The sequence below is a fragment of the Sparus aurata genome, chromosome 23 (assembly GCF_900880675.1).
Source record: "Sparus aurata chromosome 23, fSpaAur1.1, whole genome shotgun sequence".
NCBI lineage: Eukaryota > Metazoa > Chordata > Actinopteri > Spariformes > Sparidae > Sparus > Sparus aurata.
Window position 1 is genome coordinate 14,695,221 of NC_044209.1, and position 24,728 is coordinate 14,719,948.

The 24,728-nt window shown below is 41.7% G+C and overlaps 4 protein-coding genes across 9 annotated transcripts in view; 1 reads left to right on the top strand and 3 right to left on the bottom strand.

The window, feature by feature from the left end:
- Positions 1 to 2,730, bottom strand: LOC115575015 (zona pellucida sperm-binding protein 3-like). Its single transcript, XM_030406754.1, has 8 exons — positions 2,210 to 2,730; positions 1,999 to 2,114; positions 1,816 to 1,913; positions 1,571 to 1,748; positions 1,386 to 1,503; positions 1,211 to 1,296; positions 649 to 761; positions 1 to 572 (listed from the first exon to the last, which is right to left on the bottom strand). Exons 1-8 carry the CDS (start codon positions 2,591 to 2,593, stop codon positions 514 to 516), a joined length of 1,152 nt encoding a protein of 383 aa, XP_030262614.1. The 5' UTR covers positions 2,594 to 2,730; the 3' UTR covers positions 1 to 513.
- A 1,390-nt stretch (positions 2,731 to 4,120) lies between these two features.
- Positions 4,121 to 7,163, bottom strand: LOC115576364 (zona pellucida sperm-binding protein 3-like). Its single transcript, XM_030408937.1, has 10 exons — positions 6,718 to 7,163; positions 6,528 to 6,643; positions 6,328 to 6,431; positions 6,080 to 6,254; positions 5,368 to 5,485; positions 5,191 to 5,273; positions 4,918 to 5,084; positions 4,629 to 4,790; positions 4,402 to 4,509; positions 4,121 to 4,330 (listed from the first exon to the last, which is right to left on the bottom strand). Exons 1-10 carry the CDS (start codon positions 7,072 to 7,074, stop codon positions 4,137 to 4,139), a joined length of 1,584 nt encoding a protein of 527 aa, XP_030264797.1. The 5' UTR covers positions 7,075 to 7,163; the 3' UTR covers positions 4,121 to 4,136.
- A 152-nt stretch (positions 7,164 to 7,315) lies between these two features.
- On the top strand, positions 7,316 to 12,856 carry LOC115576365 (uncharacterized). 2 transcript variants are annotated; one of them, XM_030408938.1, is made up of 5 exons: positions 7,316 to 7,368; positions 8,816 to 9,048; positions 9,663 to 10,019; positions 10,484 to 10,590; positions 11,612 to 12,856. In XM_030408938.1, exons 2-5 carry the CDS (start codon positions 9,000 to 9,002, stop codon positions 11,828 to 11,830), a joined length of 732 nt encoding a protein of 243 aa, XP_030264798.1. In that variant the 5' UTR covers positions 7,316 to 7,368; positions 8,816 to 8,999; the 3' UTR covers positions 11,831 to 12,856. The 2 variants fall into 2 exon arrangements, with proteins under 2 accessions (XP_030264798.1, XP_030264799.1); XM_030408939.1 differs by lacking the exon at positions 7,316 to 7,368 and having other exon boundaries at positions 8,804 to 9,048.
- Positions 12,857 to 13,756: 900 nt separating this feature from the next.
- The window catches only part of tnrc6c1 (trinucleotide repeat containing adaptor 6C1), a 44,768-nt gene continuing 33,796 nt past the window's right edge, over positions 13,757 to 24,728 (bottom strand). For 4 of the 5 annotated variants that reach the window (XM_030408935.1, XM_030408932.1, XM_030408931.1 and 1 more), the window contains 11 exons: positions 24,427 to 24,546; positions 24,222 to 24,305; positions 23,401 to 23,641; positions 23,154 to 23,318; positions 22,711 to 22,887; positions 22,310 to 22,459; positions 21,823 to 21,933; positions 21,210 to 21,428; positions 20,153 to 20,226; positions 19,911 to 20,050; positions 13,757 to 19,361 (listed from right to left, as the gene is read on the bottom strand). In XM_030408935.1, the coding sequence (XP_030264795.1) occupies positions 18,962 to 19,361; positions 19,911 to 20,050; positions 20,153 to 20,226; positions 21,210 to 21,428; positions 21,823 to 21,933; positions 22,310 to 22,459; positions 22,711 to 22,887; positions 23,154 to 23,318; positions 23,401 to 23,641; positions 24,222 to 24,305; positions 24,427 to 24,546 (1,881 nt within the window). In that variant the 3' untranslated portion in view covers positions 13,757 to 18,961. The remainder of the gene's footprint in view (positions 19,362 to 19,910; positions 20,051 to 20,152; positions 20,227 to 21,209; positions 21,429 to 21,822; positions 21,934 to 22,309; positions 22,460 to 22,710; positions 22,888 to 23,153; positions 23,319 to 23,400; positions 23,642 to 24,221; positions 24,306 to 24,426; positions 24,547 to 24,728) is intronic. The other variant, XM_030408934.1, reaches the window with a different exon arrangement.

A 24,728-nucleotide genomic window follows, 5' to 3' on the forward strand; every position in this document is an offset into this window, starting at 1 on the left:
TAGAAATGACAAAATGATTTTAAGTAGTTCATCCACACTAGAAAAAACTATTGAAACAACTTTGTTAACGTTACACATATTTATATGATTGTAATTACACCAGTGATCAGCCTATTAATTTGTAGGTTACATATGATAAAAGTGACATTTCCTGTAAAATTGAGCATTTTAAATTAGAGTTGCAGTTCTTCACTGTGACCACTGGAGGGCAGTGAACCACCACAGTCAAGTCAAGGCAGAGGCAAACACCTACCGCCGCTATAATACCTGTTCCGGTTAACGCCTGCAAAATAAAATAGTGACATTTTAACAAAAGTGATGATATATTTCCTTTGAAGATTGATCTGCTGTTATATTGAAGGCCTATTCCATGTAATAAAATTATTGAGAAGGACACAGAACTTGCTCAGCATTTTAAACGGGCTCTTTTAAGTCAGGATGGTTGCTTTTAATGTCACCATGCCACAAAATTAAAATGACAAATCTGATGTTGTCCAGTCCTTTGTTCGTTGCCTATTTGCTGGGGACTATTATCAGAGGGCCGAGAGTCACAGTGCCACAAGCCATGATATCTGAAACAATGAATGAAAATGTTAGTAGGATGAAATAGCAGGTTTACACTTATGAAACTCAAGAGATTCAGCAAACCTTCAGGGATCAGACGTCTCAGATGTGTCTTATTGTTCCAGTCAGGAGAGCTTTTGTGACAGTTGCTGTCACAGCATTGACACACGTCATCTCTCCCATCCACATTTTTCCATCTGATGAGAAAACAGACACATAATTTTTTACTTAAGCTGTACAGTTTGTCTACTGCAAATATATTAAAGCCAGATAATCATACTGTATAGTTGTGATTTCGTATGTGTGATTCACAAACCGGCAGTTTGTAGTTTCCCTGGAGTAACAAGTATTGTTAAGAGAAATAATGACTAATCATTCCTTTTAAAATGTTCCTTTGGGAACTTCGTTAATTACTTTAAATTTAAAATCTTGTCAACATAACTGATGGCCCTTAATTTAGTACAAGATATATTATTTAAAAAGGTACAATGACCATTCATCATTCGAGCATATGTTTGGTTTTCAGGGCTGGACATTTATCATCTGCAGTAATACCAGAGTCAACATATGTATACATATAGTGCAGACTAAGCTATACAAGGCACTGTATGGTTAAGAAAGGCACTACAGAAGAAAAATAACTCACCCTGAATGCACAAAGTTACAGGCCTTGTTGATGGGGCTACTCCTCCACATTTCAGAGGTAGCTTTCAGCCAGCAAGTGATAAATATCTATGAGAAAGAGACCACAGAGATGTCATTACACAGCCTTGGAGAATTTCAAAACTTAAATAAAATAATAATGATTGTAAGTGGCTCACTGAGTTCCTTGAATCTTGTTGAAACAGGAAAGCATTAAGCTGCAGGTGAAGCGAATGAGCCCTCCCTCTGGGTTTGAACAGAGTGTTTGATCCTCCCTCTTTTGCATCAGTCAGGCACCTGATAAAAACATTGTCACGTGCATGTCATTTAATGTACTGTAGAAGTTGATTTGAACTACTCTTACCCATGGTTTTCTATGAAGTAGTATCTGGGGACTGATGTTGCATCAGGTGACAGAGTAGCAACACAGCTGTCAATGAAGAGTCGTCTTTGTCCTGAATCAGGACCGATGTAAGATGCCTGGAAGTGCAAGAGGTCTCCAAGGTAGAAGACACTGGAGGACATCTCATGTGTCCAGTCATCTATGTGCAGACACAAACATCAGTACATGCACACTAATCAAGAAAAAACATTGGAGTTCACACATACCGGTCATCAACTTTAGAGAGAAAGCCAACTGCTCTGTTGCAGGAGGAGGAGAGAGGGTCAGGGGCGGCTGCTCAGCAACACTGCTCACCAAGTGTGTCCTGTTCCAGAAAGTTTAACACATCAGCCTTTATGAAGAAGTGTAAAACTGCAGCTCCACCCTACAAAACAATGACAAAATCCCACCTTTGAAAGTGACAGGAAACAGGAACTACAGTATGGGTCATCCTTGTAATGGCATGATAATTGGCAGCTGGTGAGATTACCAGCTGGTTTGAGTAGGTCACGTAGTCCTCAGATATCTGGAGATTCATTGAAAAACACATTCAAATCTTTTGAACAGCCATAAATAAATAAAGAAATCCATCACAGTCACTATCAAACAGTGAGAACTTACAGTTAACTTAGAGCCACAGTCTTGCAGTTCAGCTTCAATGATGTATTCACTGTCACCAGCAGAAACAGCTCGGCACTGACTCCTCTGTGAATGTCCCGTGTCTCCCAGAGAAAGCTCCCCAGGAGACATAAGATGTCCGTTTTTATACATGTCATCCTTTACCACAATGATCATAGTCTTTCCTGTGCACTGCACACGGACACTGAATCTGTCTTTGAGTTGTGGTCTGCTGATTTCTTCTGCATCAGCTCTTACTGTCGCAGATTTATATTCCCTTCCTTCAGCGTCGATCATGGGTCCATCTTTTAAAGGACGGATAGCATCTGCAACAACGCAGGCAAATGACAGCAGCAGTGCCAGAGAGGCAGAGTGACCTACCATCATAACGACCGGAGAATGTGGAAACTCCAGTTGTGACGGAATTATAAATAAGATGCAGAAGATATCTGAGATAATCCTCCCAGTATCTCAAACACTTCCCAGTTCAGACCAGTCAAACCACACTGGGAGGACAGCTGGAAGCAATTACTCATTAACTGATGTGGGCGAATTGGTCAAAGCTGCAGCCACACTGAGATACTGCATATGATTGGCCCAGAGTCAACATTACATGGGTGCATATAGAGAATTTACACGTATGCTCGTGTATAAATAGATCGATTTCAAATCCAGTGAATGGGTCGTGGCAGCATTGTCAGATCTGAGAGATATTTAATTTTACATGTTTATTGGTCACAGGTGAAGGCACAATTGCAAGACATGGTGTAGAAAATGATGTTTTTCTTTAATGAATACATTTCAGGTAGGTTCCACATACAGAAGGGAGAGAGCCAGACTTTACAATGCTAGATCTGGAAAATTAGATGCTCGGGCATCCTCAAAAAGGGCGTGGTGACAAGCCTGGGAGAGACAAACAGTAAGGTAACCAATATACTGTGGGACTGTATGTTTTGAGCTAATATGAGGATATTCACAATTATTCTGATAATGGAAATTCACCATAATCAGCTTATCCTGAGTCTATTTATCATGACTCAACAAAACTTATATCCTCCGATCTAACTGTAAAACATTATCTCAATCTTTTTAAAACTTCACAATGAGACTTGATTTAAAATTCATCAGGCGGAGGTCAGGGTAGAAGTATTAGAACACAGGTACAATAAATGACATCACTTAACTGTAATGCAGCCAGAAAAGACAATTATGCCATATCAGTATTTAACAATGACCAAAATCTAATCATGGACAGAGTCTAGCCTCAAATTTAAATTTTATCCATAATAGCAACTTTCATTAGTGATAGTGTAGATAACTGTTTAAAATTAATCAGATTCAGTGTGTACAATAGTGTAAGGAAAAGTTGTGAAGTATACAGCAGTCATATTAATATGCTACATTTGAGTGAAAATGGGAAACTGTTCAGCTAGAAAATTGAGGTTTATAATCCGATACATTTTGCTGCCCCTGAAGTTCAATTTGGCAGTGACATTTTCAAGCTGCAGTTGGATGACACCTGGCAAAGTCATACTACCTGTACATTGTTCTAACAGTTAGGTGTCAATTTCATTTAAGATGAGTGCAATCTTGGAGATTAATTTTCAAGTCAACTACGAAAATATTCAGTGCTTGTTTTCAAAAGAGCAAACTTCTGATTTTCTTTGTGTAGTATATTTTGGAAAAAGTGAACTTTCCCAACCAGATTTTAGTTTCTCAGTGTGAATATATACACACTAAAAACCTGTTCAGTGTTAGGACGGCAGATTTAGAACCAAGCACATGTGTCCTCCATCCCAATGTCAACGTTTCCTGCCAGCAGAGCAACTAGTTTATACTGCAGACTTCTGTACACATACAGCCAGTAAAGACAGTTCCATCCTGCATGATGTGCAGTCAAATCAAAAAACAAAATTGTTTTAAATGTTTATTATCTCTTTGGGTCTTTTGTATCTGAAAGGTCAGAGTCTGTAGCGGTTGCATTTGACAGCGTTGTCACATCCAATGTGAACAGAGCAGTGGGGCTGACATCACTCAGGGCTGCTGTGCCGTTATTGTCCAGCGCTGCGTCTTCTGAGTTCATGGTGACCAGAGGATCATCAACTTCACTTTCTGTGTCTCCATCTGCAATTAGAGAAGTTGTTGGTTAGCCATTTCATTAAAAGTGACATTTTAAAAGTATGTTCAAACTTTACCCATTAGATCTTTTCCACTTTTGAAATCTTTATCCTGCTCAGAAGCAAAACTCTGATCCTCCACATCATCTGGTGAAGATGGACCAGGAAGCAGTCCCTTCTCCAGATCTAGAACAAACAGTTTAGCATCTAGATGTTTCTTTGCAGAGTTCTTTGAACACCACCTTTCTCAGCAGACACTTGATTGTCAAAAGTTATGGGGCCAATAAGACAAGTCTCGTTCTTACAAGTTCCTCTGTCTTTTACTCCACTTCTCCACTGGCTGCCATACAGAGCAGGTCTGCTGATCTTATTGAGAAGGGGAGGCAGCTCTTCCACAGGTAGAGGCCCACTTTTCTGCATTGCTGGCAAGACCAGCATTGGACCCACTCTTGCCTCCTGTTCCCACACTACAAAAACAAAATATTATGTCATCTAAAAAGTCTTTGTTGCAGGTGATGTTCCTCTGGAGTCAGCATCCAAGAACAAATTCCCATTTTTTCCTCAGATGTGTCTAGTTTGTACAACAAACCCAACCTTTAGTCTTCAGTCCGCTCCTCCAGGAGGCTTCAGGCTCAGCTGGCTTCCCAAACCCACGAGGACTGAACTTTCCCGGGCTGCTGGGCAGACTGTGGGCTTGTTCAACTTCATTTTGGCTTTGACACTGACCACACAAGTAGTCATTACCATCAGCTGACCGCCATCTGAAAAAAAACCCCCCCAAAAAAAACAAAGTCATTTCTTAGTACACATTTTCTGTTCATTTGTTTTGTTGTTCAAATTGAAATATTTCAGATGGCTCACACTCACCTTCCATGTAGATAAGTGCATGCCTTGTTTGTTGCCTGTGCATCATTTACTGGAACCGCATTCATGTGACAGGTGATGTAGAGCTGTAAGAGAGGGGGGAAAAAAAAAAAAAAAAAAAAAAAAGTGGAAATATATTGTGCATGCTCAATTAAGACACTAAATTAAATACAGACTCACCTCTCCTCTGTCCTCATCATGAAACCTAAAGGCATCAATGACCAAGTACAGCTTGTCATCCTGTGTGCGGGGCAAGTAGTGAGACTTTGAACCTGGAAGCTGGGAGTCAACCAGGCACCTATGTGGAGAAGGTCATCACTGTAGCCTCAAGAGTATTGATTTAGCATTGCAAACCAGTTGGGGACAGATTCAGGTGAGTTATGCTAGTGGTGGCTAATCTGCAGAAATGCAGTTCTCTACAAATTTGCTAAAAATTTTGTTTAGGCCAGAATCTGTCAGTATATTTTACTGTATACAAAATGAAATGTGCAAAAGTATAGGGTTAACCGCAACCCTCATATTTAAGTATTTATTTGAATATTTGGCTATCAAACTAGCTTGCTAGGTCATAAACCAGAGCCAAAGACAATGTAGCCTAATAAGTAATGTTGCAGTTTGGCTGAGGGCCTGCAAACGCCAACCCTCCCCACATAAAAACCTTTAATCCTCCTCACCTGTGAAAGGCAGTAATGTAGCCTCAAACAGAGACGTCGAACAAGCTACATAATGTCTGTAACCTCATTTACTCTTTGGCCCACACATTAACCAACTCAAGCATCACCTGAGGCAGTTTTTCCAGACTCCACAGAGCTCCTCTGCAGCTGGAAAGGCTTCACACAATATTGCACATCATTTAGCATCAAGTGTGCCTTTAAGCATTTCAAGGGCTCACCCATTTTCAATGAAGATGTATCGAGGCACAGAGTATATGTCCGGGTCAAGTGTGGCCACACAGCTGCTAATGAATACTCTGAGGCCCATGTGATGTCCAACTCTGACGGAGGCCTCGATGGCGATGGGGTCACCGAGGAAATACACTTTGGAACTTCTTTGGTACAGCCAGTCATCTACCCAAAAAGGACAATTGCGGTAAGCCAAGATGTAGACAAACAAGCCATTTAAGAGGTGCGCAAAACCCACTTGTCATAACTCTCAAGTCAAACTCCAAGGTTTCCACTGCAGCTTGTGTCGATATGAAGGGGATCCAGGTAGGCGTCAGTGAAGAACTAGACAAACTGTACTTCCTGGGGAACAAAACAAGGATTTTTAAAAAGCGAGGTTTTGCCCACAGAACTATAAAGACAGACTTTAAAAAAAAAAAAAAAAAAAGGCAGACAGACCTTTCGTAATGACACTCAATGGGAATCACAGCCTCCTCCATTCGAATCACACCATCTGGAGAGGCAACAGGAGAGTACATGAGGAGGTTCGTGTAGACCAGGGAGTCCTCGGTCATCTGTGGAGAGAAGGTGTGTTTAGGACTAGAGGTCGTGATGAGATGTGTGCGAATTGCAATAAATTAACCATTACCCAGTGTTTGGTTCCGCAGTCCATTAGTCCAACAATGATTGCATACTCATCTCCTGAAGACGCTGTGGCTCTACAGTAATCACTGTGCTCCACACCGAGGCGCAACTCATCACTGTTAACAGGAGCTCCGACTCCAAACATGTCGGCTTTGATAACAACCTCCAACGAGTCCGGATGGCAGGTCACCCTGACAGTGTTCACTTGCTCTCGTTCATCAGCCGGGGCCTTCTGTTGCTCAATGCTGATCTGAGGTCCCTGTAGCAGCGCATGTTGTGTGTAATGTTTCGGTGGGAAGGCAAACGCTGACCTAACACCGAGTCCAATGAGGAGGTTTGCCCAAAAAAACAAGGTCTCCATTAATGTAGTTCAAAACAGCAAGCTGGTCAAGAATACAAACGCTCCTGCCTGACCCACTGGCAACCAACCTGTCTGAGCTGTGGAGCGTTTTTTAACTTTTATGCAGACAATCAGCCTCATCCCAGCAGCACTGCACACCTGAGCCCAATCAGCTGCTGATGAGCACACAACTGATACCCAACTGAGTGGGAGGAGTCATGAAGCACCGCCCAAAGAGATGGAGGTCATGAGACTCAGAGCCAAGAAAGGGACAATCCATGAGGAAGCAGCCAGGACTTTTAGATAGGAAGCACAGTGAGTATTGTTTTTTTGCAAAGATAACAAAACGCTCCTAGCTTTTCTTGCCGTGACCATCTGTGCTGCTGAGGCAGGGAAAAAACTCTGAAAGAACAGAAAAGTAGCTAATTTTGCACAAAAAAAGTCTTTGGGAGTTACTGGAGAGGAAGTGCAGGCTCTGAGAGAGGCCCTGTCAGGTGTATATGTATCTTATATACACAGACATCGTAGTGCTACAGTGCACCAAAATGTCAAAAGAAAACATAAGAGAAGTAGTGAAAAAAGTACAGAAATGAAAGAATATCTTACTTTATGTTTTTAAAAAAATAAGCCTGAAAGGCACAGCTACAGTAGCCAGGATTCAGTAAATGTTAAAGGAAGTTATATTTGTAGCCTCTGCTCAGTTAGTCTTCAAGACCAAAATACCCAGAAATCATTCGCTTTTCTGTTCTTTACATGTTCCTGTTTTCCAAGATGTTTCACTGAAGTAAACAAATGTGTTTTTCACCAGCAAAAACTTTATCAAGTAAACACTCATTTGGGTATTCCCCTGTGTTTTCATACTGCTTGGATGTATACTTTTTGTATGTGAACTACAATAAAAGCTCCATCAGTATTTTGTTGATTGTATAAAATATAGTTAGAATTCACACCTAGAATTATTGAGTTTAACCTGCTGATGGCAAAGTATCATTGTTTTTCTTACATCACTCATATAGACAACCCTCCAACTTAGTTATTCAGTCATTTACTTTAACTTTTCACCTATCAGTGTTTATTTCATTTATGCCTTTCATTTTAAGTCTGTATTTAGTTCATTTTCTGTTTTTATTTTCATATTTTTTGATGTCTTACGCGTAAAAAACAGTTTTCTATGTGTTTAAAAAGAATACAAATTGTTCTGATCAAATAAAAACAGGGCCATTGTAAGCGTTACAAAGATGTACACATATTTTCTTATTCATTTATTGCATGGCTGCTGGACTCTCTCGGGTGCATTAATCTACAGACACATACACATACACATTCACAGAACAACCAAACCACTTCCGCTGGAAATTTTCAGTAAGGCATTGTGTTTTTTTAAAAACCACTGACTATCAACACCAACTGCCCTCCAGACTGTCTGAAGTCGATTTCAGACTGATCTTGTGCACCCTAGACACACCCGGTGAGACAGAACGAAACTGATATTACTCCCCTTTTTAGGTGATGATATCATAACCCGAAAGCAGCCAGAATAGCTACAAATCAGATCTTAAAGACAATTCTGTTCACTGTCAGGCTATGAAAAAAACAATAGTAGATGGAGGTGGAACTTTTAATATAGCAAATTACTACTGTAATTAATTTTTTTTAATTAATTAATTTTAAATTTGTTTAATTTGTAATTTGTTTAATTTTCTACATAAGGGGTGTGCATTCAGTGTCTTGAGGCTTCAAGGCGTAACATCCTGTGTTTCAGAACTCAGCAAGGCAGACTCGGCATACAAGACCAACCGCAGTATGTCAACGGCAAGTCCTCTTCCTGCTTTGAGGCGAGAAACAATAAATACAGTGAGGCTGTCCACAAAGTCTCATAAGAGGTGAAGGAAATAGGAGGAGTACAATATGACTTCGCTCTGTGTGCTTTTATAACTGAAAAGGCCATGAAGAGGAACTTTGCATGCGTTCTCATTTTCATTCAGCTCTTTGAAGGTAAGAGGAATTCAGATCTTAGTAAAAGAATGTAAACTGATATTCGTTGTAATCCTAAATGAAAGTCTTAATTTTGCCTTATTTATTTTTTATTTTTTTAGCTTTGTTACCCACACAATAACATTTCTCTAACATAACGTGTATGCAGTGTAGTTTGTCTTTATTTTGTATATTTTTTATTTTTTTTTGCTGGTAATTGGCGACCTGGGGATGAGACTCAACAATCAACTATCTTTCTCCATAGATGCTTGCTGCACATTTACTGTTTAATGTTGCACTTAATTTGTCATTCAAATTGGATGTCAGCTGGAATCATCTCCAGCTCTTTTATCTTATCGCTTTAAATTTCACAGCAATCCGTCCACTAGTTGTTGAGACATTGTTCAAAAAACAAGACACATGTTTATCTCAGGGTGGCGTTAAGAGATGAAAAGTCCAGAAATCAACAGAGTCAGTGGGATTCATCCTCTTGGAACCATACATGTCTGAACGAAATCTCAGGACAATCCATCCAATAGTTGTTGAGATATTACAGTCTGAAACAAAGTGGTGGACTGACCCCACACTGTCTTCGACAGAGCCATGCAGCATGACCAAAACTGTCATTATTTCAGTCTATGCAGAGTTGATCTTCAGGAAGCTGTCAGAGAGCGAATCACTTGAGCTCTCATGCACCCCTCAGCTGGAGCACAGCAGCCTCACAGGCCTCCACCTTTACCACCGCAATGCCCAGAGCCAGACCACCCTGCTGTCGATGGCAGAGGGCGGCGAGGTCAGGGTCAACCCGGAACACAGGGGCCGTCTGCAGCTCCGTGGAGGACTGGACTCCCTGCAGATAAATGTGACCACATCACATTTAAAGCCCAGTGACACAGGACTCTACGTGTTGGAGCTGAGCTACAGAGAGAACAACTCTGAGCAGATCATCTTCATCAGCGCTCAAAAGGTTTTCTTGTTGGTTGAAGGGACAGGTATGTGGTTCACCCCTCACAATGCACACTTGCAGTTTGTTGGGAGTAAAACCAACCAGAATAAATATTGGCAGTGTGCGTTCCTACAAACCACGGATGTGGTCTCTTCAGGTTCAATCCTGAGTCTGTGCTGTGCTTGTGGTCTTGATGGGTTTAAGCACAAAACCACTTTAGGTAAGGTGTAAGAAAAGATCACATTTAGGCTTACCAGGTTAAAAACTTCCAGTGGTTTAATGCTTAAAATGTTGACACACCACCTCGAAAGCTTGGCAGCTGTCTCGCCGATAGACCGCCACCTGACATGAAAGTCAGCTCAGATACAAGTAATACGAACGTGATATGACTTGTATTGTAGAAATGTCAATATCACATGTATGACTCTCACACACTTGAATGCATCTGTCTGTCAGACTTCTTTCTGGCGACTGTTCAGATTCTAATGTGTTGGTGTGTTTGTGGTGCAGGGAGTTCATGCCGGTGCCCTCCCAGCTACCCTTCACTGCTCTTGACCGTCTTTACAGCAGCAGGCCTTCTTCTGCTCACACTCAGCTGGCTGGCCATAGAGAAATGTGTGAGTATTGAAACTTTAACTAATATATCATTCAGATTGCAGTCATGTGACATGCAGATTCAAATCGACATGTCACTTCATGTTGGGAAGCAACACCGCAAGTGTTTTTCAGTAGTTGTTGCTGTGTGTGTCATTTCCCCCTCTCACATTATTTTACTGTACTTCTGACTGACTAACTTTTCAGACAACTGCTGTCAATCAAAATTACAATGTCAGCTGTACAAGTGGGTCATATTAAGATGAACTTCAATTAATGTTTCATCTTTAGCAGCAACAAACTGACATCTGTTTGAGTGAGTTAATTCTCAAGTAAGTCACAAAATCTGTTACATTACTCAAAGTGGTAAAAACTAAATCTTGACCGATTTTAACAACTGCAACAAAATACAGCCTCAAAAATGACCTTTAAGTAAAATCAATCATGCTTTCAGTCTAAAACAAACTGTTATTTTAAGTTTCGGTTACAGTCATGTTACTTTCACTTCAACTTTTACTGAAGGGACCTCAGGATGACCTGCAACGCAGACAGTTACAAGAGGAGTTTATAAATTAGTGTTTCGTTCAGTGTATTGCAATTTTCTCTTTTCTCAGCTGAAATGAGACAGTTGTTCTAAAGGAATAAAATCCAAAGTGGCATTACTGTATCAAACATGCAAACAAATTTGACAACCAATTAATATTTGTTTAAGCAGAGATGCCAAAAACTCTCTTATTCTTTTAATTATTTTTCATTTTCTAATGATTGTAAACTGAATATCTTTCTGTTTTGAATTGTTAGTCAGATAAAACAAGAGTTTTAAAGATGTCACCCTGTTTTACAGACTCAAATATTTATCGATGAATTGAAAGGGCAATCTGTAAATTAACTGATGAACACAGTTACAAGTAACAAATACATACTGGAGCTTGAGGCCTTGAGGATAAACATACAATAAGTAAATAAGTGCATAAGTTTATAAACATTCCAAACTGAACATACATTGACTTCTACAATGGTAAGAAATAATGTTATATGTTGTAGGCAAAGATGAAGATGAAGCCTCATCAAACACCACAACCCCCTGTTCCAATCTACGAGGAAATGACCTGGAAGCAGCAGAGTACCGGAATCCCCCAAAATAACCACGAGGGCCCCTCACACCTGGAGGAAGTCAACTTCCCCGTGTACGCTAACCCCAACATCCGACAACCACAGGACAACTACTACGCCTGCCCCAGACAGCTCGCCCTCAGAGCCTGACGTGACTTCTGGCATTAAAATAATGGTGCAGCAGACATGTACAGGAAATGACACCAGCTCTGTAACTAAAGAAATATGATTTGACCGCATGTGAGGGGCGACATCTAATCCAGGAAGTAAGAGAGATCTCAGATTCGTGGAACAAAAGCAGATAGGCAAATAACCACAAGAAAAAAAAAGCTATTTTATTAATATTTGAAAGAAGCTCCATAGTTCATGAAAACATTTGTTTCGGTGCATGTCATTTAACAATCACATTCTATGAGGAGAAAGAGATATACAGAGAGAAAAATTAAAACATTACAAGCCACTGACTTTTCATTAAATCTCGGTACAGACATTTTTACTTAATATTGAAAAAAAAGGCAAAAAAAAAACCAAACAAAAAAAAACAAAAAAACCCCAGCCCTAATCCCATACCCCCCATCCCACCCCTCAAGAAAACCGTAACAACTGAGAAAAAAACCCTTGAGGGTGACAGGCTAGAATCCCACAGTGCTAAAGAGTGAGACGCTCATTGGTTTTAGGAATACACAGCATGGCGATGTAGCGCTAGGTCAATCTGAATCAGGGGAGGGAAGCTGGAGGCAGGGGGCTCGACAAATCTCATCTCCACCCCCTCTACCCCCTCAAAAAAAAACAACACACATTGGAACCCAAAAAACCCCTGCAATAGATCAGCCACGTAGAAGTAGGCCATAAAATCCCCATCTTCCACCCCCCCAACCCCAAACACTTGTGCATAGTTTCATGATCCTTTACAACCAGCTCATGTTTTACAAACATCCTCCAAATTGTGAAAAATGTTCCACAAAAGTCTGATTTATCTATTAATAATAATACCCGCTGTGGGAGAATGAGAGAGAGATAGAGAGAGAGAAAGAGGAAAGAAAGAGTAATGCACAATGTTCCTGATTCAGTCAGGACGGGACCTCATTAAGAAAACACAATAAAGATTCAAACATACAGCATTTTGCATGTTATTCACGGTCTTTTTTTTTCACAATCAAAATCATTGACCTCTTTTTTTTTTTTGTTTTTAAATGTAAAGCAATTTTAATATATAGATTTATATATAAAGCACTCCATTTTCATTTAAAGTCCATTATTTGGTTATTATGTAACTGCTACGGATTTAGAAACAAAAGGTATTTTCTCTTCTTCTGAAATCCATAACTTTCAGTGCTTAGAATCGTTTCTTTTAAATCATCCTTTTTTTTTGTTTTTTGTTTTTTGTTTTACTCATCATAAAAATGTACATTAAAATGGCGTGGAGTTGGTACTCTGGAACCCTGGCCTTCCTGAGACAAGATCCACTTTTTCGTGTGTGTGCAAGATAGTGAGCAATTATGTCTTTTTTTCTTTTCTTTCTTTTTTTATATAAAGGAAAAATATATATAATCAACATAAAACATACAGGCTTTAGATAGTCCATGAAATCAACATTAACACAGAACAAAGAAGGTTAAACAGAACGAGACAACACTGTTCAATCCCAGAGTTCTGAAAGTAGCACAATAAATCTTCATTCTGTGAAGTGTTGCACTTTTTTTTTTTTTTTTTTAAATGGAAGCATTTGTCCTTTTTTTTTTTCTTTGTCCAACATTCCCATGGTTGAATTATTTTGTCTTGCTGAATTTTTCTTCTGAACTCCAGAAAAAAACAAAGTGTTTGTAAACTGTCAGTGGCCTTGCAGGGAAAAAAAAAAATAAACGAATGACAAACATGGAGTGAATTGAACAGAAGTGAAAACAGAACGAAAGCTAACAAACCAAAAAGGTAGGCACCTCTGAAGTGAGCCCTAGTAACCAAGGCTCAGTCTGATGTCTTGTCCTTCACTCTCTCCGTTGCTCAGATTCGGGAGAGCTGAAGTCCTTCTACCCCCAATCTATGGCCACAGGTCTGCAAAATACTTTTTTTGCTGCATTTTTTTTTTTTTTTTTTATACACATGTGATTTTTTTTTCTTCAGTTTTTTTGTTTTGTTTTTTTAGGTTTACAGTCTGAAAAATGGTGCAATACTCAATTATGATCCATACTTTCTTGGATTATTCCACAATGAAAGCCACTAAGGTAGATAAACATTACATTTTAAAAACACACTTATTTTAGTCCTTGAGTAAACATTTACACATGAACTGTCCCCGTCTCCCCTCAGTACTTGTATCATGTTGTTCATTTAGCTGGATGAGGGGTGAGGCCGACACTCAGTGCAACGCTAGAGGCTAGTAACAATTAACATCAGAATATATTTTTGACAAGCAAAAAGAAAAAACAAAAAAACAAATCAACAACAAAAGTATACTGAATTGAAAAGAATCACAAGGCGGAAATTCCTCCGCTGTAATCACGAGCTCTCATACATATTTTCACCTCACACGCTAGTCAACAGTCATTCACACAACATACAGTACAAGCAGCCTTGTGCAAACACTCAAATACAACAGATGTAAATTTGCCTTTATATCGATCTTTGTTTTCAACAATACTCGCATTACAAATTTAATTCACTCTGAACCGATGCTATCAAAAAATCTCTGAAGTGTATGAATGAGACAAAAAAACCACTACAAAAAGTGTTCACATTACATTATTGGCGCTTCTTTTGATTCAAGTATTTGTTTTCATTATTTTGTATTACTCTGATATGTTTATGATCTTGTCTTCTGGGAAATATATTGTTGAGGAGGATACACAGGGTTGAAGGCAGGGCAGGGAGAGGGAGGGGGCTTAGGCTAAGTGGAAAACAGAGAGATCCAGCCATATACACACATACACCCATTATGTACTCTTGGGTGTATACTGTATATGAACTAGCATGTGCATATTCAACCCAGGCCTTTGTTTTTTAAAGAGAGATTTGCTAATTCAACTCTTTTCGGGGGCCCCTGCCCCACACCCTTGTCTGATCGATGATTGAGAAGCATATTATGCTTGCGCTCCAGTTGCCTTAGAGTCTGTGTGACTTTCAGAAAAAGGGAGAGCATCGGATTTCCAACACTAGACAGGTAGATAAGAGTGCAGGTGAGGGGTGTGGTGGGAGGGGCCGGGGCTCTCAGTGCTGGTGTTGCGCCAAAAAATCCAGGGCACATCTGAGACTCGACCCTCTGTCCCAGTCACCCATCCTCCCACTCTATTTGACTCCCCCACTTCCACGCCAGTTCCTTGATTCAAGTCCAGTGTTGAGGAATATGTAGGTTTCCAGGAACAAACAGACAACACAGGCAATAGTGATTGTTTTGTTGAATGATGCAAGTCTGAAGCGACTCTGGAAGAGGGCAAATCCCAAAAGTTTTAAGACTTGGTACCAAACTTGAGGTGTGTCTCCATTTCTGCTGATACGCTGGGGCTCCTGCTTGGACCCTGACCTCAAAGCCAGATGTGCAGTAATAGCCTGTTATATATTTGCTGGCGCCACCTTCAGGTTGGAGATCCAAAATGAACCCTCAGGATACAGCTCACAGAGAAACAGCACAGGCATCTCAGCCTCGGAGTGCACAGCTGAAACAGACTTTTTTTTTTGTAGTTTCTAGTTTTTGCAAAAAACCTTGATGATAAAGAAAAAGATGTTTTTGGTTTTTAAAGAGATGTACCCGATGTGACCCATAAACAGTGCACAGACACATACAGGGAACCCTCAACCCACCCATCCCTCCTCTTGCAGCCTGATTCTTCACTAAATATCCAGTCTCCTGTTGGTGAAAAACCAGCACCATTCATCTGTCCTGCCCTTCTACTCCTCAAGCCTCCTACAGCTGGAGCTTGTGGTGTACGCCCCTGCAGCAATAAAAGAAACTGAAATCTTATCACTCTAAAGAAAAATTAGGATATGGCAAGATGGAAGTCGATATCTGTAGATGAGTTGGCACAAGACTGAAGAAGTGACTGTTTACCAACCACTAACGCCTCCAGCAGGTCTTTTAGTGTCATCTAGTAGCTCTGTCCACACAGTGGGAGACTAAACCCTTGAAGAGAAGCTTTTTCAGTGTCCCTTTCATTTTATCCAGGGGTTTAATTTTCAAGGGAAGCTGCCTGGTAGTAAAAGGTCGAAAGATAAGAGAAGATGTGGCGGATGGCTGTGATTTTCTAAATGGCTGTGAACCAACACCTCCTCGTCTTTGCATAGAAATGGAAGGCTGTTATCAGTTGAGGTGGTTCTAAGTGTAACTGAGTGCTCCCAGAGTTAAACATAAAGCACCAGCGTGAGTGAGGCCCATCAACACTAAAGGATGTGTGTGTTATGAGACGACATAGAGCGGAGGAGGGTGCTCCAGGACGGACAGAAGAAGTTGGCTCACTATCCTGGAGAAACTTAAACAACCCTTCCGCACTTGCTTTGACTCTTCAAATGCCCGGTCTGACCCCACATGAAGAGCTCCCCCACCAGCCTTTTCTACAGAGATCTGCAGTGTTTAGTATGGCCTTGCTGCATGGCTGAGGCGTACCTCTAGACTACACACTGCTTCTGCCTCGGAGGCGGTGGGAGGGGCAGGAGAGAAGCTGAACACTGCATAAAGATCAATATCAAAAAGCCATGAAATTGTCATCAGAAAACAATCATTATCTATATCATCAATGATAACAGCAACAATATCAGCAAACTTCATGACAACAATAAAATAAAAATGCACACTGGCAATTCCATAAATGAAACCAAGAAAAACAAAACACACCCAACACCTCCATCTCTGGCTAAAGTGATCCTTGCAGGAGAGAGACAGAGAGAGCGGAGTTGGAGGTTGCTGAGGACAGAGTCTGGCGCAGCAGTAGTAGTAAATTTAATACAGGTGGGCCAGTTCTGAAAGAGCTGCTCTTGGCCTGGAGGCCTGGGGAAGGGGTAGAGGGGGGAGCCAGTTTGTAGGGATCTGCAGGGAGGCAGCAAGCGAGCAGGAGGGTGGGGGTGAGGGCTGCTGCAGAGCACTGCTCTCTGCAGCAGGCAGGCACTCAGTGGCCACACTTTCACACAGGTTGGCAGGGCCTCCGATAGAAAGAACACGAAAAGAAAAAAGGATGAAAAAAGATGGCGATCCTCCCTGCTGGACCCAGCAGAACATAAACAGGTTGAGCATTTCCAGACACCAAGGCTAAAGATTTCAAAGTATGCAATGTAACAGTGATATTTACTTTGATAAAGAGGGTGAGGATGGATGCTTTGGGGTCTTTCCCTGCTGCACCCATCTTCAGTTGAGTTAGTTCTTTCTTTGTATTTCCCTTCACTTTGCTACCATGTTTGACATCCTTCCTGGTCCCACCGACTTGAGGGAAGAAGGACTGAGGAAAAAAAAAAAAACCATCTTCACATCCATGTTAAGTTAAAAAATAAGTATATAGAGAAGAAGCCACAAAGCAGATTGCTTTTTGTCCTTGTTTTTTCAGTTTTTATTTGCCAGTGCTTCTCTTTTCTTCTGTTCGTTGGCATTAAGGGTATTTCGAGCTGCGACGCTCTTGCTAAGTGCTATGATAGACCACCTATTCACAAATCTTTGCCTCATACTTTTTTACCTACGCAAAATTTGGGCAAAAAGATAAAAACAAAGTTAATCTGGTCTTCTGGGTAAAAAGGAAAACAAGCTCCTCTCAATTTGGTTTGACGCCTTCTCCCCAAGCACCCAACCACCCACCCACCCTCACGCACGCGCACACACACACACACACACACACACACACACACACACACATTCAAAGAAACACACACACCTGTCCGTCCTCCTCCCTCAAAACTAGTCACTGGCATAAGTGTGGAGAGTAGGCTGGCTGAAGAAGTGCTTTATGTGTACGTCCTTGTATCTCGGACAGAAGGTGGTTGAAGACCTGCTTGCTACTCTCCTAAGCTCACACACTCTTGAGGGGAGGGGGGTATGAAAGGATAGTAGTGGCAGTTTTAGGGTGGGGGAGGGGGTTGCAGGGTAGATAGAGCTTTTGCAGTTCAATCATTCCTCATAATTGCCTCTCTTTCTGTGAGAGGTTCATGGTAGGGTGCTTGGACGGTAGAGTCTGTGGCTTATATTGCACGTCACTTGAAATGGTGTTTTTGCAGGTGGAGCAGGGAGGTGGGGGTCACTGACTACACACCGGTGGGAAACATTTAGGACTTGAGGTTTTCCGCAACATCAGTGAGAGGGTCCAAGACTAAGACCAAACTGCGGGGTTCCCCACGCAGATGAGTTGAGGTGCATTGAAGTATTTGTCTTTACAGTTCCATAGTAATAGCAGTGGTTCATTTTGTCATCCATCACGTCTTTAACTGTACACGCGACGACCCCCCCCCCCCCCCCCCCCGAAAAACTCCACACCAGGTTAAGATTGACAGACACAGTTGAATAATATCAGTTCTTAGCTGTTTTGCAATGGTTTAAGAAGAAAAAATAAAAAAAAACACTACAAAAATAAATGGCTTGAACACGGCGAACAGAGTTGCATCATTCCCTTTGAGCGTCGTGTGGGGAACTCAATCTGCTTTGCAAAAATGCACTGAAGTCGTGAGCTGTGGTTGCTTATGTTAAAGCCGCAGCAGCATGTACTCTCCACTCAGGTTTCACTGGCTCAGAAATAAGGGTGTGCAAGTGTCCGTATGCTTCTTCACCAAGTACAGTGAGTGAGGATAGCAGGGCAGGAAAGAGGTTAAGGCTAATATTAGTGCTGAGAGCGACAAATGTTGAGTCTGGACCAGCTGAAAGTTCGACAACCACTCTGATTGAAGGGTTTTTTACTTTGGGAATGATGCCTTTTAATGGATCTCTGAGGTGCAGTATGATTGGCCTCAAAAGGCGGAGAAGGATCAGTTTAAAGATGGCAGCTCGTCATTGTGTCAGTTTGACTAAAGTTTCACACGAGGCGAGTTCTCAAAAGTTCATTTCTGTAAAAAGTTCTCTGTCTTTGTTGAAGGAAAGACTTCTTCCTGTGTCTCCAAAAGTAAGAGCTGAACACTGTGACCAACATCTCATACTGAGATTCACAAAACAACTGAAACTGAAAAAAGAGCAGAGGAGGTTGGCGAGGGTGAGCAGCGAGGATGTAGCCTCGTCCTCCTCTCGTCTCTCCTTTTCATCGTTACACCCACACTGATTATCTCCACAATGATTTGCAAGGTTTTTGCTCCTGTTGGTGTTTGTCAATTCTAGGCTTGTCTGTCCTACATGGACTCCCCACTCAGCAGGTCGCCAGGCAGCAGCGTATTGATTGGGGTGGGACTCCCCATGACCCGTCCCTCCTCTCCACTTGGGGGCCCCCACAGGCTGGAATACTGCTGCACGCCACCCCACAGCAACTCTCCGCCTGTCTTTGCTCCGCCTGTTCCCAGGCCGCTGCTACTGCTGCCGCTGCCGCCACCATTGTTGTTGTTGTTCCAGTGGGGTGAGGGACCAATAGGGTGGGAGGCTCCGGACCCGGCCCCGCCCATCCTTATATGATTGGTGCCTGGAGTGGCCTGCCAGCTGGTTGTTCCACCAAGCAGCTGGCCCTGTGCAAAGAAGCGGTTCACTTCCTCTTCCCCAGCAAACTCTGCCAAGATGGTGGTGTTCCCGAGCACACACCTGGAAGGAGAAAACAGGAAAACACAAATGAATAATCATTAAAACTTCATAAAAATGAACTGAGCAAATACCATGGTGTCTACAAGTACCAGACACTCACATTTCATTCTTTTGAAGAGTTTTTCAAGATAATTTAAAAACAAGTTCAAGATTTTTGGACGAACTTCCTTTTCAAGCATTTCAGGTAAGTATAAAAGGTAAATTGTATATAGGTGGACCCATGCAGAGGAAGGGATGATGTAGGAATATAGAGTGAGTTAGGTCACTCTATAGCCCCATTCATACTGCCCTTTCAGTGCGGGAATCATGTGCCGATTGCCAACAGGCAAGTCCAAGTAAATGTAAAAAGGCAATATCAAGTTCGGTAAAAGGTTTCAAGATTTTAATAATTAAAAAACCCACTTTCACACTGAATAGCGTGACTCATTTTGACAAGCAAAGTTAAACCATGGATAAATGAAATGCTTGTGGCAATTAATATTTATAAAACTGAATTTAAGGCCAAAGACACCCTTCAAACACCTGAAAAAACTCCATTACAAAACATACATGTGCAGGGACTTCTGAGCCTTGGCAGCTTCATCCTTGGAGCTGTAGCGTACTACAGCGTTGCCTTGTGTCAGGTTGAGGTGGAATGTGATGAGGGGGCCGTGCTGCATGCACAGTGTACGTAGAGTCGAACCGTCAATCTGGCGGACAACAGAAGGCCATTAGTGGACATATACAGTTAATTCTCTGGGAGGCCTAAATGCTTAAAGGCTAACTGAAAGACGCTGATTGCAAACTGTTACCTGTGGAGTGAGGTTCCTCAGAACCAGCCAGCTACTGGTCCTTGTGGAGCTGTCTGTACTCCACGTGGTACCTGCTGTGTATAAGAGAAATATCAAGTTTGTGCTTGCCAGGCTTGTTTGACATCAAAATCATTTACTAAAACTTAATGGGTGGTGTCGAAGAACACCCAGTGTCAGTTGATGCTTGTTCAACCACAAGATTTTCCGAAGCTTTTGCATATCTTGCCTACTTTGTAAAGTTTCAATTTGGGCTGTGGTCATATGCCACATCAAAGTGCTGCTTGCTCTTCGAGTATGTTCACACCTAAACACCATTACACAGTAATATACCAGCTCCATCATCTGACTTTTAGACAACTCACATTTCATGACAGCTTAAGAAACGTCTTGAACTTTGAGTCATAGCCATGAAGAAAGTCAACAACTTCAGTTTTTTGGTTTTCATATCCAACATTTTCACATACAGGACACTAACGTTTGATGTCATACGTTTGCATGTCTATGCTACCAGGTGGTCTGCAATAAATCAGAACTACACAAATGTTAAATATTCTTTCTATACTGAAAGAAACCTAAAATATCTTGTCCAGTCAAGAAGAGTACACGCTTCTAATTGAGATGCCATTTCTTAAAATAATAACATAATAATAAAACAAGTTCACCTGGGATTTTGACAAAAATGAAAATTATGGTTGTCTTCTTCAGTTTGACTATCTTTTTAATTTACATGCAATAAGTTGTAAAAGATATCTGAAAAGGATTAAACTTAAGTGCTTTAACTGATGTTGGAGCCTAGTTAAATTGTTCTATTAACCCATTTTTAAGAATTTTTTGGCCCTTTCATGGCTTTATTGATAGTACAGCTGAAGAGGTGATAGGAAACAGGGTGAGAGAGAGAGGGGGAGTGACACGCAGCAAAGGGACCCAGGCCGGGAGTCGAACCCGGGACAAAAGCCGACAAAGCCTCTGCACATTTGGAACGCCTGCTCTACCAACTGAGCTAAACGGCGCCGCAACCCAGTCATATTTAACTCTAAATATTTGACTATACGAATACCTGTGGTGTAAGAGCTACTCCAACCTTGAGCCAGACCCAGGGAGCTGCCACCCCAGGTTGAGGAAGGCTTGGTGTTGGTGAGGCCTGGCGGGGGGCGAGATGGTGCTGTGTTGCTGCTCCGGGGGCCCTGGGGTACCTTCCAAAGCTCATGGGACAGAGAGGCCTGGTTGTGAGAAATAGGGCCTGGAGACCAAGTAGATTTCATCTCTGATAGTTTACCTGGATGGGAAAGAGTGAGGGAGGTGAAGATGTGCATGAAGAACCAAGTGAATGAAACACAGCTGCTCTTACAGGAGGGAGTCCTGCAGAGTATAATGATCAGACTAAAACGTTGTCTCATATTTGACAACACTTTCCATGCTTCACACAAGAAGAAAGGAGAAGATGGACTAACACCACAGGGGGAATATGCACTGCATGAGAGGCAAAGTTGAGAGGAAAAGAGCTAAAATGAGGGTCATACTAAATCAAGGGCAGTGACTCGAATGGGCAGGAGAGATGTGGTTCTCCAGTGAGTGGTTGAGGCTCTGGTATTAGGGAGAGGATAATGTTGATTTGCAGTATTGTAGCCACTGCAATGTTGGGGGGAGGACATTATGGATAAACCATGTACCTGCATTGTCCGTCTCCGGGGATGACAGACTGAACGAGCTAGTGTAGGCACTGACTGACCAATCAGTGGAGGGAGGCAGAGCCTCGTTCTGAGATGAAGTGGGAGAGGAGCCTAAGCCGATGCAATCAACACAAACAAAAATAAACAGACAAATAAGGAAAAAAGTGCAGAGAGAGAAAATGGAGTAAAGGAAAAATGCACTACAAATGATCATAGTAGGTCATTAAGAAGAGAAGAGGATATAGTGGTAAATGACAATGATCATAGAGGCAGTATACAGTAGGAAAATGAAGAGCAAAAGAAATACAAGCAGGCTCTCTGGTGACAAAAGCTGCATGATACTGTCAGACAATACGTGGGGATAGAGCTTATTTTACAAGCTTTTCAAATTCTGCTTGGATGTGTTTTACTGTACCGTAACATGGCACTGGACTTTACTGAGACACTTGTTCAGCCCCTGCTCTGAAACTCTTGACCCTGCTCTCACCTCCACTCCTGTCCCGTAGCAGATAGCGGTTGACATCTTGAATGTTGGTGTTGATAGTGGGCCCGCTGGGGACACTGCCAGGGGTCACGTTGGGGTCTGTCTCGGGGTCAATATTCTGGAGACCCTTCCAGGGCACACCGGGGCAGAACTCTGTAATTAAAAGCATAAGAGTAAAGATTACATAGTGATAGTCTAAATCTGTAATTATGTGACAGCTACCAAACAAGTGGTGACCTGGCATCAGTTCAGTTTTTCTATTTCTGACCAAGTCAATCAATAGCAGTAGTTGCCAAGATGGTTAATTTCTCGAAACAAACTGTTCAAGAGTGATCCAAGTCAGACGCCTGAAGGCAACTTGGAGTCAGATGTTTCAATAACCAATTAACAGTGAGGTATCTAACCTGGTGGCCAGTTAATATTGGTCCCATTGGCCATCTTGTCATTGTTGCTCTTGCCCTGCCCCCAGCTGTCTGGGGGGACCAGGGGGCTGGTAGGAGAGTCTGAACTGGACATCAGGTTGTAGGGGCTGTAGGAGTCCTCCAGCTGATGGGGCTTACCAGGGGGGCCAAGGTTGGCACCTGACAAAAGTGAAAACATAAGTTTAGAGGTTGACATCAGTTATATGTAGGAAATGTTTTACATTTAAGTAAATAATGAAAGACAGTTTGTTCACAGTAATTTTTAATTGGAGATGAGGATTCATTTAGAAAAAGAATACCATGAATGTTTTCAAAATAAAATGATCAGCCATTATAACACAAACTTTGCCATGCAAACACACTTTCAGATATGAATGTGTTCCCTAGTGGGGATTTTTAAATTACCCAGCATTTCCTTTTCTCACCGTGCTTGCCCAAATTGGACTCTAGAGGAGAGGAGTTTCCAGAGAGGCTTTCGATGGAGTGAGGATGCGTCCACTGCGAAAGGCGCGACTGAGGCTGGGCAGGTTCCTTCATTGACAGACTTCCCACCTCCATGCAGTTTACATTCATGTTTGGATTCAGTCCAGCTGAGGAGACAGAGATAGATGTTACTTCACAAGCCCACAAGGACTCAGACTTTATTGAGAGAGATCAGTCAATGCTGCTTACAGAGGGAGTAGGGGCTGTAGGTGTTGGGAGATGACTGCGGCTCTTTGGTCTGCAGGTCAGGGAGGCCTGGAGCCTGGGGGTGACCTGGAAATGAATCCAGGGTGGATTTGGCCCCGCCAGGATGCAGGCCCGAGTGGGAGGGGGGTGCTTGCTGTTGTTGCTGCTTCATCAGCAAAGCCTGTGCCAGCTGACGCTGGTGCTGTTGGATCTGCTGCTGCATGTTATTGATTGTACGTGCAACCTGGGACGGCATCAAAGTGAAGACATATTTAGGATCTATATAACAGAAATAAAATTTGGCCTGGACTGTTTTTACAGCGTTTCACTTCAATTAACTAGAGCAATAATTTAAAAATCTAGTTTATTTACAGTGATGGGAGTGACAGGGTTCGTACACATTTTTCAAGGTCAAATTCAAGCACTTTTCAAGCACTTTTTAGGGTAATTTTAAAGATTTTCCAGCACCTTACTGCTGGGGTAAAATACGTATCTAAAGGAATATATATACTTGTGATTTTTTTCTTCACTTTTTATCACAATTATGTACATTGTATTATGCTGTAAACATCTAAAATTATATTCTATAATAGCAAAACTTCAGAAATTAATTATCCAGTCTGATCCCAATTTTGTAAAAGACACAGAGTTATAATGTCAAGCACTTTCAAGCACTTAAACTAAAATCCAAGCAGTTTTCAGACCTTGAAAACACAACATTGAAATTCAAGCACTTTCAAGGATTTCAAGCACCCGTACGAACCCTGGAGTGAGTAAGACAGAGTAGGAAAATAGGGAACTGAAGACTAAGAAGGTAAACTTACTTGCTGCTCTTGTTGTCGAATGGGGCCAGAAACGTTACGCTGCGCCTGCAACATCTGCTGCTGAATTTGTAAACGCTGGTATGCCTGTGTGTCAGATAGATGTCATGGTTTCACTGTCAAAAGACGTCACTGTGTCTATCAATTTAGTTACAACTTGATAGTGTCTAATAAAACTGAAAGCGAGGAAGGCAGAAATGAGACTCACCAGTTGCAGCTGGTAAAGTTGATTCAGAAGGGTCATATGTTGAGGGTTTATTGGTGAGGTTAAAAGTGCAGGATTCAGACCAATGTTTTTTGCTGCAAACTGTAAGAGCTGTGCTTGAACCTGTGGACAAAGTATCATCACATTAAGAAAACAATGTCAAAATGTAAAATCAAAATGTAAAACAGATTGGATTAGGGAGACCCTGGTGACCTCATGTTCATGGATGCACCTTAACTAAGTTAATACCATACCTGGAAAATCAGTCCAACCCATTTAAATCATTCTGGTCATGATGGTGAAAA

Coding starts and splice junctions, on each gene's coding strand:
- LOC115575015 (XM_030406754.1), bottom strand. CDS start 2,593: ATGATGGTAGGTCACTCTGCCTCTCTGGCACTGCTGCTGTCATTTGCC. Junction 2,115..2,209: donor ACTGTGGCTCTAAGTTAACT/GTAAGTTCTCAC, acceptor ATGAATCTCCAG/ATATCTGAGGACTACGTGAC. Junction 762..1,210: donor TGTAACTTTGTGCATTCAGG/GTGAGTTATTTT, acceptor TTTTCTCATCAG/ATGGAAAAATGTGGATGGGA.
- LOC115576364 (XM_030408937.1), bottom strand. CDS start 7,074: ATGGAGACCTTGTTTTTTTGGGCAAACCTCCTCATTGGACTCGGTGTT. Junction 6,255..6,327: donor TGACTTGAGAGTTATGACAA/GTGGGTTTTGCG, acceptor CTTTTTGGGTAG/ATGACTGGCTGTACCAAAGA. Junction 5,274..5,367: donor ATGATGAGGACAGAGGAGAG/GTGAGTCTGTAT, acceptor CCTCTCTTACAG/CTCTACATCACCTGTCACAT.
- LOC115576365 (XM_030408938.1), top strand. CDS start 9,000: ATGAAGAGGAACTTTGCATGCGTTCTCATTTTCATTCAGCTCTTTGAA. Junction 9,049..9,662: donor TTTCATTCAGCTCTTTGAAG/GTAAGAGGAATT, acceptor TCATTATTTCAG/TCTATGCAGAGTTGATCTTC. Junction 10,020..10,483: donor CTTGTTGGTTGAAGGGACAG/GTATGTGGTTCA, acceptor TTTGTGGTGCAG/GGAGTTCATGCCGGTGCCCT.